Source organism: Micrasema longulum, unplaced genomic scaffold, assembly GCF_059751315.1.
Source record: "Micrasema longulum isolate JH-2025_06_02 unplaced genomic scaffold, ASM5975131v1 h1tg003056l, whole genome shotgun sequence".
NCBI classification, from domain to species: Eukaryota; Metazoa; Arthropoda; class Insecta; order Trichoptera; family Brachycentridae; genus Micrasema; species Micrasema longulum.
In genome coordinates, this window is record NW_028280161.1 from 46,259 (window position 1) to 60,223 (window position 13,965).

At 33.6% G+C, this 13,965-nt stretch overlaps 1 protein-coding gene across 1 annotated transcript; it reads right to left on the reverse strand.

Annotated features, from left to right (window-relative positions):
• Nucleotides 1–3,032: 3,032 nt before the first annotated feature.
• On the reverse strand, nucleotides 3,033–13,937 carry LOC148271163 (N-acetylglucosamine transporter UNC93A). Its single transcript, XM_088241763.1, has 4 exons — nucleotides 13,710–13,937; nucleotides 13,108–13,237; nucleotides 3,699–3,836; nucleotides 3,033–3,211 (listed from the first exon to the last, which is right to left on the reverse strand). The coding sequence occupies exons 1-4, from the start codon at nucleotides 13,935–13,937 to the stop codon at nucleotides 3,033–3,035; spliced, it is 675 nt and encodes a 224-aa protein (XP_088097889.1).
• Nucleotides 13,938–13,965: the final 28 nt, after the last annotated feature.

Sequence of the window (13,965 nt, forward strand, 5' to 3'; positions counted from 1 at the left end):
GTAACATTCATCATTCTGCCCATGTTTGAACATCCACATTTTCTCAACTCTTCCATCTGTTGACTTTTGTGAAGAGTTGAGGAAATGTGGATGTTCAAACATGGGCAGAATAGTGAATGTTACACAGTGTTTAAAGTGGTCACTTAAACCAGCCAATGACAGGTCATAAGCCCTGTAAATGCCTAAACTTCCATATTCCCTTCTCAGAAATGTTTTTCCTCTCTGTTGAAATAAATTTAAATATGAATAACTCCCTAAGGAGGAAATCCAGCCAGTCTGCAAGCATTTGGACATACTCAAACATTGTTGCCCTATCACCATGTTTCGTAGAACGCAAGCGATGTTGCTTAGCAACAAATTGACGTCCATTTTGTTTTTTTTGACATATCGGTTCTATCGGATGCTTTTGTCGCTGTGCTTGGCTTTGTTTGTAAATAACTTACGTAACAATAAATAAATCTCGACTAAGGTGATTTGCAGTATGTTTGGTTGCAGCAGTAGGAGCGTCAAAGCTGTTAAAGGAGTCAGTTTTCACAGGTAATTGATTTCGAATATTTTCCCATGATTTACATTGTAAGTAAATATGTTGTCGATTCAAATTTTACTCGAAAACAGCAACGTTAACCTTGAAATCGCATCTTTAGATGACGTGTCCAAATTTCAGGCCGCTACGACTCGCCGTTTCGGAGATGTGACGGACAAACAAACAAACTCAACACGGGACTTGAGTTCCATTAAGTTAGGATTTATGTTTTAATAAATGTACCATTAGTAAATCGTGAATAAAATGAACTAATAAAATTTAAAAAAACACACACGTGTATTTTCAGTTTTACAAAATAAATAAAGGCGAGTTACAGAAAAATTAATTTGAATGACATATTTAAAAGTATTTACAATGCAAATTAATATTCATTTGGCAATTCTCGACTTGGGTACGGCCCATTATTTTGCTGCGAACTGTTGCTAACTCAATACCAAATAGTCATAAAATGGTTTTCCTGCGTTTGGGCTCCTCCATAGCTTGGCGCTGAGTTCTAAACCGTTCACTACTTGACACCGCAAACTTAGCATTCTTCATTGAGATGATGAAGCATGATTAGAAATTACACAAAAATTTGTTTCAAAGTTTTTCGCAAACATCTCAGTTACTCCTTCAATGGAGATTTATAAGTTTGCTTTTAATACCCGCATATGATTTGACGATTGAGATGACACAATGCGCATGAGCCGTTAGACGCAGTGGCAATACTTCCGAAGAAATATTGCCACGATAAAAAATAAATATTACCATTTATTTTTTTCAGCAATCTTCCAGAAAACACGTCTCGACAGGTCGGTAGAGCCGATTTTGTAATACCGAGGTTGATAGAGATTGTAGATAAGTAAAGTTCACCATCTCGATACATTCCGATGAAGATAACGTTGTTAAAATAGGGTTCACACAACCTGCCCTTGTTGTGTGAACCCTACTTTAACAACAAAAGAAAAATCCAAGACGACATTACTTCATAACAATTTTAAATACTTTTCACCACAACCTTTTACATGCCAAATAATTAGAATCAAACTCTTTTATACAATCATTGAACACCCATTTAAAATGAATATTTTAACACGATTTAAAATTTACAATCAACAAAAAAATATAGAACAAAATATGCTCTTTGGAATTTTTATAGCTATTTATATTTTTGGAGGTATTTAGCCACTTTTTTCAAGTTATTTTTTTAAGTATGGCCAAATATTTGAAGACAAATAATACTGGATTAAATCCCAATGGAATTTTATCAGAATAAGAGTGGTTGAGTATTTTCTAGTAGGTGAAAAAATGTACAAAATCTTATATGGTTATAACAATTAGTTATGAAACGGATAGTGATTTGCCCGGATACCAGATATTCGGCGAGTCCCTAATAGATAGGTAGATATGATAGATATGGATAGCCAGATATCAGGTGCATCGTCTCTTTTTTCTCGCAAATGTTTTTTTTTCTCCCGTTTTAAATTATTTATTTAGTGTGCATAGGTAGGTTTTTAAAAAAAAAACAATTTTTCAAATAATTAGGGCTGCTTCCTTTTACCCGAACTCGGTCGATATCAATCAATAAATTTAGTGGCGTTGATTTCATTAAATTTTCGGAGTTTAATAAATATAAGGTATCCGCCAGATACTAAGCTACTATCTGGTATCCGGCCGGATAGAAAAATTATGCCGGATACCGGGTAGTTACTGAATATCCGTTTCATCTCTAATATCAATAGATTATCATCATTCCCCTTTCCGCAAGCAGTGGTGCATAAAGTATTTCAATAGTCTATTACATGAAGGTAAAGTGGTCAGTCTAACGCTTCTGGTACCAGTCAAATAATACAGTTCTGTATGTGAAATCATACCAGAACCCTGGACGAGTGTTTTCGAATCGATGGCTTCTCTTTACGCACTGTACCACATTCAACATTGTGGCGATGTTTAAACATCCCCAATTCCTAAACTCTTCCATCTGCTGAATTTTGTGATGCAAAAATGCTGAAACCTTTATCATGTTGGTATGATTCTACTAGGCAACGCATGAAAACAATTTTAACACTGGTAGGTGAATTGGTTCAGCCGGATGAATCTCACCCATATGATTGATGGTTTCAGTTCTTTTATTTAACATAAGTCAACAAATGGAAGAGTTGAGGAAACGTGGATGTTCGGGCAGAATGGTGAATGTTACACGGTGTGTAGTGGCCACTTAAACCAGCTAATGACAGATCATAAGCCACGTAAATGCTTAGACTTCTATACCCCCTTCTCAAAAAAGCCTGTCAATAAACATTAGGACATACTCGAAACATTATCTTGATAAAATCTCTCGAAGAACAAATGCAGTATTTATTTTTGGTTTTAAATGCCATCCTCAAAACATTTTGAATTATTAACGTATATTTTCTAATAACGAAATCAAGATATGTTCTTAAAAAAAAACAAAACATTTCTTCCTTATTTGATGATTTGTTCCTGCGTTTCGGCGGCCCCGCTAGCTTCACTCGTCGGGGGCGAACAGCAGGGGCAGGGCCGCGGCTGGGAGCGCCAGGAAGAGGGCTCGCAGGGCCCACCGCGCGCACAGGAAGGCCCGGGCCCCCATGGCGAGGGAGAGCCCCAGCGCGCGGAGCGACAGGGCGAGGGAGGCTCGGCCCCCCGGAATGGGCTCGTCAACCAATGCTGGAAGGGAAAAACGTAATTTCTTTTATTTATCATCAATCTCATCTCTCGTCAGAAGGCGTTTTCAGGGCTTATGACCTGTTGTTGGCTGGTTTATTTATTAAAAAGGAAGTTCAGTGGTTTTTTTTTCATCATCAATATCCCTTTTTGCAACTAACGGTGCACCAATTGCAGCGTATCTTGGTAATTTTTTTGTTACCTGAAGGGAAGATGATCGGTCTTACGCTTCAGGTACCCATCCAGGGACTATTTATTTATTTTACAGAAACATAAAGTCAACATTGATTAAATTACATATTAAAGAAAAGGTTTAAATTAAGACCAGCGAAGCTTTTAAATAAAAAATCATACATATTAAAGTATGGGATATTTGGTAAAATTACTTTTCTTTTTAATAAATTAATAAAATCCCACTGGCTTTTCAACGTATTTTTAACGTCAGTTTTGGTCTTAATTTCGAGTAAAAATATCCATCATTGGTACTCACTCGGTAGAAGCAGGTCCCACACGGCCCCACAGCCGGCCCAAGCTGCCGCCATTACGGGCGGCAGTTGCAGGTCGGAGCGCGCCGCCCTCCACGCCACCAGCGCCAGCAGCAAGCAAGCGTGCCACACCAGTCCCACACCTGCAATTTACATTAACCCTTTAAGATACAAAATATGTAATAGCAACAAGTAAGTGTGGGACACCGGTGTACACCTGTAATTCACATTAAATCTGTAAAATACAAATAATGCGCTAACAGGAAGTAAGCGTGACGCGTGACGCGTGACGCGTGACGCGTGACACACCAGACCCGCGGGCATGCAATCTACTTTCTCATTGGTGAAATATAAGTTCCGTCTAGAATCCTGACGCAAATGATTATATATGATTTATTTTCATATTGTATACGTAAAATCATAATTTATAAAAAGTTGCTGTGACTATCTGACTAGGGTTATTTATACCGTTCTAAGACAGTAAAAGATACATAAACTACAGTCTTTCCAAAACAAAACTCTACGAATCATTCTACAAGCCCCGTGGTTTGTCAGAAACACAATCGCAGATGATACCCTTATATATATAGCGGGAGAAAACTATGAAGACTCAATTAATAAATTGAATGAAGATCTACAGAACATATCGTCATGGCTAAAGATAAATATATTGAAATTAAATAATAGTAAAACAAAATATATGGAAATAGGTAATAAAGCACATGGCATAACAATTAATGTAAATATTGATGGTAAAATTATTGAAAGGGTTGATGAAATGAAATACTTAGGAATTATTCTTGACTCCAGATTAAATTTAACATCACACTTTGAATATATACATAAGAAAATTTCAAAAAAGATTTTCTTAATGTATAAAGGGTTAAAACTGTATGATGAGATGCCTGAAAGTATGAAGAATGAAAGAAAACTTACGGATTTAAAAAAAAAAAGTTATGTTTATTGTAATAATGTAGTTATGTAAGAAATATTTAATAAGTATTTGTTATAATTGTAAATATATTAGTTAATATACAATGTAATATTAACTAACTTAAGTAAATAAAAAAAAATAAAAAAATCACACACCGGGACACGAATACGCAACACTCAACACTTACATAAAAAAACTAGCTACAAAGTTCTTCCAATCTCTGCACCGAAATTCCAACCCTTCAATCGCAGGCCTCGGCCTGCTAGATCCCATAACCGACCCCCTTAATCTCCGACCAATATCCATCATTTACCCAACCCCTCCCGGCCCCTGATATACGGAGAAAAGAGGTAAAAAAATATAAAAAATACGTTTGTGATTTCTTAAATTTAAAATGTATTAAAAAACTTGGTTGAAATAATAGACCATATTTACCAAATTTAAATATGAAGAAATTTGATGATTGATGACATTCATACACTGAAGCTATAATGACAAACGTCTTGCAGTCAAAAGCGTGAGGTCGAATAAAATTTTGACAATATTTAGATTTCAAATCGGGTTGTAATCCGTGGATCAGAGTGAGTTATATACAGCTTTTTGAAAGCGCCCCAAAATTTAAATATTAGGCTAATTTATAAGAACGCAAATATTGTTTTTTGTTTAACCCTTCAATATCCAATTTTTCTAATTCTAAATTAAACCGTATTTTTTTGAATGTTTTTTGTGCAAATACTAGGAAAAATAATGAAAAAAGGAGATTATTTTTTTTCAGTTTTAATTTTATATTTTAGTTTATCTGGACAATACGGAGCATTGGGCATATAAAGTTTTAAAAAAATAATGTAGGGAAAACAAGAAATTACGATTCTTATGAATTTTTTTTTTATATATTAATGAAAGTTGCGGAAACAATTAGAACTTCAAATCTTAAAAAAAAAAAAACAAATAAATCACTTTTGAGAAGAGAATATGGAAGTCTAGGCATTCACAGGGCTTATGACCTGTCATTGGCTGATTTAAGTGGCCACTTTACACACTGTGTAACATTCACCATTCTGCCCATGTTTGAACATCCACATTTCCTCAACTCTTCCATCTGTCGACTTTTGGGAAGTAAAAGATCATAAGCCCTGTAAATGCCTAGACTTCCATATTCCCTTCTCAAAAATGTTTTCTCTCTGTTGAAATAAATTTTAACATGAATAACTCCCTAGGGATGAAATCCAGCCAGTCTGCAAGCATTTGGACATACTCAAACACTGTTGAAATAAATCACCTTTTGAACTTTAGCTAAATTGAACTTTTGGCAGAATACAAGCAACTGACTTTTTGTTTAAAATTTTATCGTGATTTTTTCCCCTGGTGGCGACTTTTAAAAATACATTTTGATATCTAGTATGTATACAATATAATAAACTAGTCCTCGAGTGATAAACATGTTTGAAATCACTTTTATACATCGATTATCGGTATGTAGCAGATCGCCTACATTGGGCATTGTAGGATAAAAACAGTTTTCATAAAAATATGTATCGATGGTAGGTAGTAAGTTTGTCAAGTGTTCATGATCATCTTCCGAGACCAAGAATCGAGATCGAATGTACCATAAGGGTCCATTTTTATGCAATTTGTTTATTTTTATTTGAACAGATCGCGGAACAATATTCAATTAATATCAATCTAAGCGGTATTGTTTGTCAAACAAATTGTGGATAAAACAAATAGACACTGCAATTGTTATCGACAAATTTCTTACAATAAAATGACACTTATTGAATATAATTTTGTTATTAAACGTATTTATCAACAACATATCGCGATTGCATTTATTCATGCTATTTAATTTGAAATAAACAAAGCTTATCGCATTTCCGGTACAAATAAAGAGAAAATATTTACTGAGTCAAAACATTTTCGGAGTTGACACACTGTTGTAACTAAACGAAATGTACCTACGTACCCGGGAAGCACAGATTTTTCTATTTAATTTACATCTTTATATATATAATTATTCTGTACGTGTGATGTCACTGAACACCTCCTAAACGGCTTAACCGATTCACGCGAGGTTTTCAGCGAAATGTGGATCTTTGCGCTGCGCGTGTTCGTAGGTATTAAAATTTTCATTCGAATCTTTAAAAAAATCAAATTAAACCATAAATCTTTTTTTTTATCGAACCTACCAGGGTTGCATTTGACGAGAATGCAAATACAAAAAAAAATTAAGGATATTGTTTTTTGTGTAAATAGTATCAACTGACAATTAAAACGTTTTTTTTTAAATCGCACACATGAAAAAAATGCACCCCTGTTGGAGAGAAGACCTGAGTTTTTTTTGAGTTAATTTATACACCCCTGATTTATCTAATTTATTTCGTCGTTGCGCCTGCAAAATCCGTAAAACGTTTTTTTTGCAAATTTCGGTTTTTTCCGCCCTGCCATGTAACAAGAAGAGACGGATCGGCCTATGAAACCCTTTTTTTTATTTTAAAGCTAGTTTAGAAAAATGCAAAATAAGCTATGTGTTTTCACTTGAAAAATGGCTTTCAAAATACACTATGAAGACTCCGTTCACATATCGCATTTTTAACTAAAGGGGAAAACTTACTATTGCGCCCATTAATGGCACATAACGGAGTTTGCACCTACTCTTCCCTCAGAACGCTCTTTTTGCCAGTCTTGTTGTGACTTGTGACTCGTAGCACATACAACAAAACATATTTAAGCTATTAAGAATAGTGTAATTAATTAGTTTTTACTTCAACAGCCCGGTAAGTAATATAAAAGTTTTTTTTTTCGTTCAACTATCTCATATTAAAGACATTACAATAACCTTTTAGAACTTTTAAAAATGTATTTTATAATGTTTACCTAAGAATACTTGTGTTTTTATAGTATGATGTGCATTTATACATGAATAAATAACTTTTGCAGATATATTATGTGGTAATAATAACTTTAACTTTTGGCTTAAACCATGGATAGGTGCATATAAAATTGCGGATTTTATTTTTTATCATATAATTAGAAAATAATAATTGGCTGTTAAGTACAATATTTACCTTAAAAAACTGTGGAAGTTACGTTTATTGTTTGTAAATTTTGTTAAGCTATCGAATACAATTTTTCGTCTAGCTTAAACATTTTTTAAACATCAACTGAAATATTATGTGCATATCAATCATTAAATGATTTTTAAAAGTAATCTTAATTATTTTACATTTTCCTTGATTTTGTTTTAAATGATGTGCCTGATCATAAACTTATAAGTATTTTAATACTTTTTTGTATTTGGGGCATTTATAATTGACAATTATGTATCCATTAGTTTGAAGCTTATAAATGAACTAATAGTTTGTTGTTTTGGTTACAATAGGTAACATACCTGTCTGCACCTAAATTTAGATCCTCTAGAGCTCAGCGATTAGTGAACACGGTTCTGAACGATCATCATCATGCTGAACTTCAAGAAAATCAAGCAAACAGCAATAGTCACACCACCACTGTTGATACACAACAATCACTTATTGATATACCAATCCCCCTTAGCATTAATACTACCAATTTTACTGATTTCCATGATGTCGAAAATATGAATCCGAACGTGTCACATAATTAACACAATAATTAAATAGTTTTGGAGAAAAACTCGGAGAATTCATCTCCAATTGTACTCTCGTCTATGATAATGATGTCGATGGTACAAAACTTATTCTCAACCCTGAAAAGGGACTGTTTAAAAGATTCAAATTCAGATGAGAAAAGTAGTGCAGATAAACTGGGAACATGTAATTATAGATTTATTGAACCACGAAACGGAACAGTTTGAATGTGCTGATTCTAACTGCAACTCCGACGATGATCTGTTGACTAAAGGAACCAAACACAGAGGATAAGCGAAAAGTGAATAAAATATTAAGAGTCCTGGGAAAAAAAATAAACGGTATTAAAACAGTTAGTGGGCATACAATTTTCGTCAAAAGAGTGCAAAGAAAAATAAGAGAAACATCGTGCAATTATCATGGTTTGAATATAATATCTAATAGATATTTTCTATGCGGGTTAGTTACTGAGCAAGCTCGCCAAAATGTGTTCAAATATTTTTGGAGCTTGTCAACCTTGAGAAGCTAAAAAAACCCATATTTTTGGGCTCGTGAATATCAGAAAAATAATCAAGAGGCGACAACAATCAAATGATATCAGTGCTTTGAAACGCCAAATTGGAGTCGACTGCTTCTTACCCACGTTCAATGGTAAAAAAGTAAGAGTATGCGGAGATTTTGTTGACACTACTCTGGACATCACGAAAGATACATTTACCCAATGAATATCATCTAAACAGATAGATAACGGTCATTAGACTCAAATAGCTATAATACGAAATAGTCCCAGCACTTTTTAATCCAAGTCTGTGAAACAGTGGTTAGATCCACAGACTAAAGATATAATACTGAAAGTTAGATCTTTCAATTGCCTAAAGTTTTGAGCCATTATTGCCACTCAACTAGTTCGAGAACATACATGGAGGATAAATTTAAATCGTAATCAGAAATGCATACAGTTTATACGTTCTGGTGTGCAGAGAAAGGCAAAACTCCCCTCCAAATCTTTTCGTGGTTTAAATATCAATATTTAAACCACGCAAAGATCAATGCGACATATTATGTGTATCCTACAAGAAAGAAGAATTAAGAAACGAAGGATATCAACTTCACTCAAGTAAGATAAATGAGGCAAGAGATGCAAAGAAACTGGCTATTGCATCTTGCACTGACCATCATTTAGTTGCAACAATGGATCTTTAGAGCACACAGCTTTGTCCAAAACGTTTAGTTTCTGCTCAATATTATTACCTTACATAATTTTACAATCTATGAAAATAATACGAAATATGTTTTTCCGTACGTTTGGCGTGAAGGTAATAGAGGTGTTACAGCGAATGAGTGTATTTATTGCATCATAGACTTTATAGAAAGAGAAATTCATAAGGGATTTACAACAATCTCTTATCGGACGGCTGCGCTCACCAAACCAAAAATAAAGTCCTCTGCAGTTCTCTGGCAGACGCAGTGCGTTGGTGCAACTTATTTTAGAAAAGGGGCACACGATGATTGAGGTAGATAGCGTCCATTCGACCTTAGAAAAACAGTGTACTCCTCTTCATATTACGTTGACCGCATAAAAGCTAGACCATCCAAACCGAACATTATTAAGCATAAAGATTATAACTTTTCATGGCTTACGACACACTCTCCACTTATTACTGCACAATACGACCAGGCAAAAAAGTTGGAGATCCTACTGTAACACAGATTAGAGGGTTGCTGTACAACTACGAGGAAATTATTGATAACTGAACACTACTGCCCCAAAGAAGGAGGCAAGATTTATATGCAATACCGCTACCATTGTACACAGGGCAATTACAATCTTTTAATTAATTAGTAGGTATGCATCTAGACTATCTATCACTTCTTTAACGATAATCTCAAATACTGATTTTTTAAATTATGGGTACTATCTTTGTATTTCAAAGATCTCAACAGTTTTAAGAAAAATTATGATTTTACTAGTAGGAAGTCGTAATTATTGTTTATTAAAATACTGCATTGAGAGGTTAATTTATTTTATCAAAATGTAACATCATTATTACGGTATTAATTATTACGAATGTATAAGAATAATGTTTGATTTGTAGTTTCTATTTTGTTTTTTACTTTCAACATGTTTATAATTTATTTTTTTTGTGGCTGCTTTTTTTTTGGGTAATTAGTTACTTGAACATCATGTATAAAACATTTTGTTTGATTATTTATCTATCTATCTTATTCTGCAAATGTTTATTTCTCCTTTACTCTATAACAATTTAGTTAGGTATATCAACTTTTGGCTGGTGAAGATAAAGGTTTGTTCAAAACAGACTATTGGCTTGGTTAAATATGTCTTACGCATAAGTTCAAAATATAATTTAACAATAAAAAAACCAATCATTACCCATTTGTAAAACCCGCTATGTCGAAAATACGCGTTCATTAAAATCCGCTATGTGCTGCCTCTACTACAAAACGGATTTTAAGACTGAAATTAAACCAGCTATGTGCCTTTCAGCCACAAAAATATTCACTAAGGCTTCAATATTAAAATATCATTTTATAAAACATCATTATGCTAAATCCGACGTAAAGCTCTAATTTTTTGTTTATTTGCTTTTTAAGAAATGCGAGACACCGTTGAGTAAATCAGTTTTTACCTTCTCCTGAAAAGTTGTGTTTTTTTACATAGCGGATTTTGCAGGCGCAGCGACGATTTGTTATATCTTTAGTATTTTTTATATAATTTCCTAAATTATTATTTGTGTAGAATGCCGGTCTTATGTCACTAGGCAAGTCCTTAAGAATTTGGTTGCTTAGGTTATCAATATATAAAAATCTCCTCCACCGTCTATTGTCATTCAAATCTATTTTGCTTGAATAAAGGTATTTATTATTAAGTTTTTGTTTTTATTTTTTTGTTAAAATATTATCTATTATATTTGGGTTATACCCATTATTCAATGCAGTTGTTTTTATTGTGTTAAGTTCAATCAGAAAATTATTTTTTGACATGGGAATATTCACTAAACGGTGAATCATAGAATGGAATGCGGAGTGCTTATGTGAGATTGGTTATTGGGTTGGATTAACTTGCCATGATTGCAGATCCTTTTATATAGGAAAAACATCGCGTTCATTTAACATAAGAATCAAGGAGCATATGAGATGTCTCAATAACAATATTTTTTCTGAATTTGCTGACCATATTATAAGAAATAATCATTCTTTTAATTTTGAAAATGGAATTGAAATATTGCATTTAAATAATAAAAATACACTAATTAATCTTTTTGAAAATTTAGAAATAAAAAAAGCGGTAAAACAGAACTTAGACAAAATTAATAATCAATTAAACTTAAGTCATAGTCCCATTTTTAATATTTTTCCTGTAAACGCGAACTCTACCCTGAACGCAATTTCCCTCTTCCCTTCCTACCCCCCCCCCCCCCTTAAACACAATTACCCCCTCCCTTATTTTTATCGACACCCACTAATTTGTTCACTGTTTTTTTATGTATGTTTAGTTATAAAAATACCCTGTAGAAGGTAACAGTTGGTTACCGAAACTAGTTGGTAAAAATAAAGTGAGTGTATCTAAAAACAAAGTATAAGTTTATTTCTCCAAATTTAATTTAAAATGATACACAAAGTTATTGCAGAAAATGTTAAAAAAAAAAAAAATAATAATTAGTAAATTAACTCATCAAACGAATAAATTCAAATCGAAATCACAATTTTAGTCAACCAACTAAAATCATTAAATGCCTAGCTAGTCCTGCAAATATTTTTCGACTCTACAGTAGCTCTTTCCAAACAGCCTATGCTTGACAAAATCTGTTAAAAAATTGTAGGCAAAGCCTGAATTTCAAGGGGTACCCTGTTTTAGAATCGTATGCAGTTTGAGGTAAAAAAAATATTCTTTTTTAAGTCTAGCAATAGGCACAACTAGCTCATCTTTATTTCTCGTGTTGAACCTATAGAAATTTATGTTTCTCTTAAAATCATTAATATTTTTGTATCCATAGATCAAGTTTTCATAAATATATTGACATGTGACTGTCAATAAATTGATTTCTTTAAGCGTATTTCTAAGTGATTCTCTGGTTATCGATATTATTTTATGCAAAAAAATTGAACAACCTTTTAAAATATCAAATCCAGCAAAATGTGTTTATTTATTTATATACGGCATTTCTGCCATTAACATATATGTGGTATAAAGAGTGCTTAAAAATAAAAAGATTTAAAAAAAATAATCGAGTATGAAATATTAATATACTCGTACTGTACACATTATTAATTACTTGGAATACACATATATTTTAAAGAAATTATACAATAACAAAATAAATTAATCAATCAAATTATAACTATTCCAATCCAATCTTCTGAAGATGATTTCCTCTTTTTGATAAAAATATGTTGGTCACTTTATTTTTTAAGTTAGGCAGAGATAAACTAAATATATCAAAATGTGATGCATATTCATTCCCGGTATTCTGTAATCTAACAATAGGTGAGTTATATTGAGCTACCGTTCGAGAATTTTGACAATAAAATATTGTAGATGTTCTGCTTAATCTAGGTGGTACATAGAATGAAATCAATTTCAGTAGATCAGGGGTATCAAACATTGGTTTTATTATTTTATATAAAGTCATAAGATCGGTCGATGTTCTTCGTTCTTGCAATTTAGTTAATTTAAGAGAGTCTAAAATTTTGTTATAATTTAATTGATTAGTAGAAAAACCCATCTTAAAATTAATAAGTTGAGGCTAAGATAGGATGTTTATAAAATTGACTATACTTCTTATTTTTGCAGTGCAAAAACTCGCAAATAAACGGTTTGTAGAGGCGAGTTTTTAAGAAAAATGGCACACAAACCTGCAACAAGTCTTCTCCTTCCGTGGGCAAGTAACATGCTGAGGGTTGCAGCAACCAGTGCCCTGAGCACCGCCGCTCCAGCAAGAGCTTTCCATACTTGGGAACCACCAGCGACGCAAACCACGTACCACTAAAAAGACGCATGAAAATTGATGAAAAACATAATCAACAAACAAAGAAAAGAGAAATTAAAGCGTGCTTGTAACAAGAAGGTGATATGATAGTACAATACGGCAGGGAAATATTGCAGTGTAAAAACACCTTTTTAGTAAATTGTTTCATGTCATGTCAACAATCGAACCCGCAATCTCTTGCATGGTTGGCAAAAGCGTTGTCCATGACCACAAAACGGAGAATAAAAATACGTAAACCTAATTATGAAGTAATGAGAGGAAAGGTGGTAAAAAAACTAATAACCTAGATGACATCAGCATCACTATTGTAAAACTATAATCGACAGATCAATATTTACAAATAATCGAATACATATGCATTCTAGTAAAAAAGAGTCCCGAGTTAACACGGAACGTGTGCAATAATGTAATTGTGTATTAGTACTCGTATTCAAAAAAAATATATTTATGCTAAACGAAAAGAAATACCTGTAAGAAATGCGCGTACAAAAACCCCTGCTCCAACCCGATGAAGAATGCCAAAGGTCCCGCCAGCCTCATTCTGGGGTCCCGCAAGGCCATTAGCGCGGCCCTCCACTGAATAGGCCCCCCTCCGCTCCCCGCCCTGCCGCTCCGCCGCCAGCACCAAGTGGAGCAAATGGCGGCGAGGATGCAGCAGGAACACATGGCGTAAGGAAGCAGGTCTATACCGGACATCTCTTCTCGGCCATCGATACCTAGGGCA

What these genes read in the sequence shown, in the direction of transcription:
- LOC148271163 (XM_088241763.1), bottom strand. Translation starts at nt 13,937, where the DNA reads ATGTCCGGTATAGACCTGCTTCCTTACGCCATGTGTTCCTGCTGCATC. An exon ending in TGTACGCGCATTTCTTACAG is followed by an intron (nt 13,238 to 13,709) that starts GTATTTCTTTTC and finishes GCGTCTTTTTAG; the next exon opens with TGGTACGTGGTTTGCGTCGC. An exon ending in AAGGAGAAGACTTGTTGCAG is followed by an intron (nt 3,837 to 13,107) that starts GTTTGTGTGCCA and finishes TGTAAATTGCAG; the next exon opens with GTGTGGGACTGGTGTGGCAC.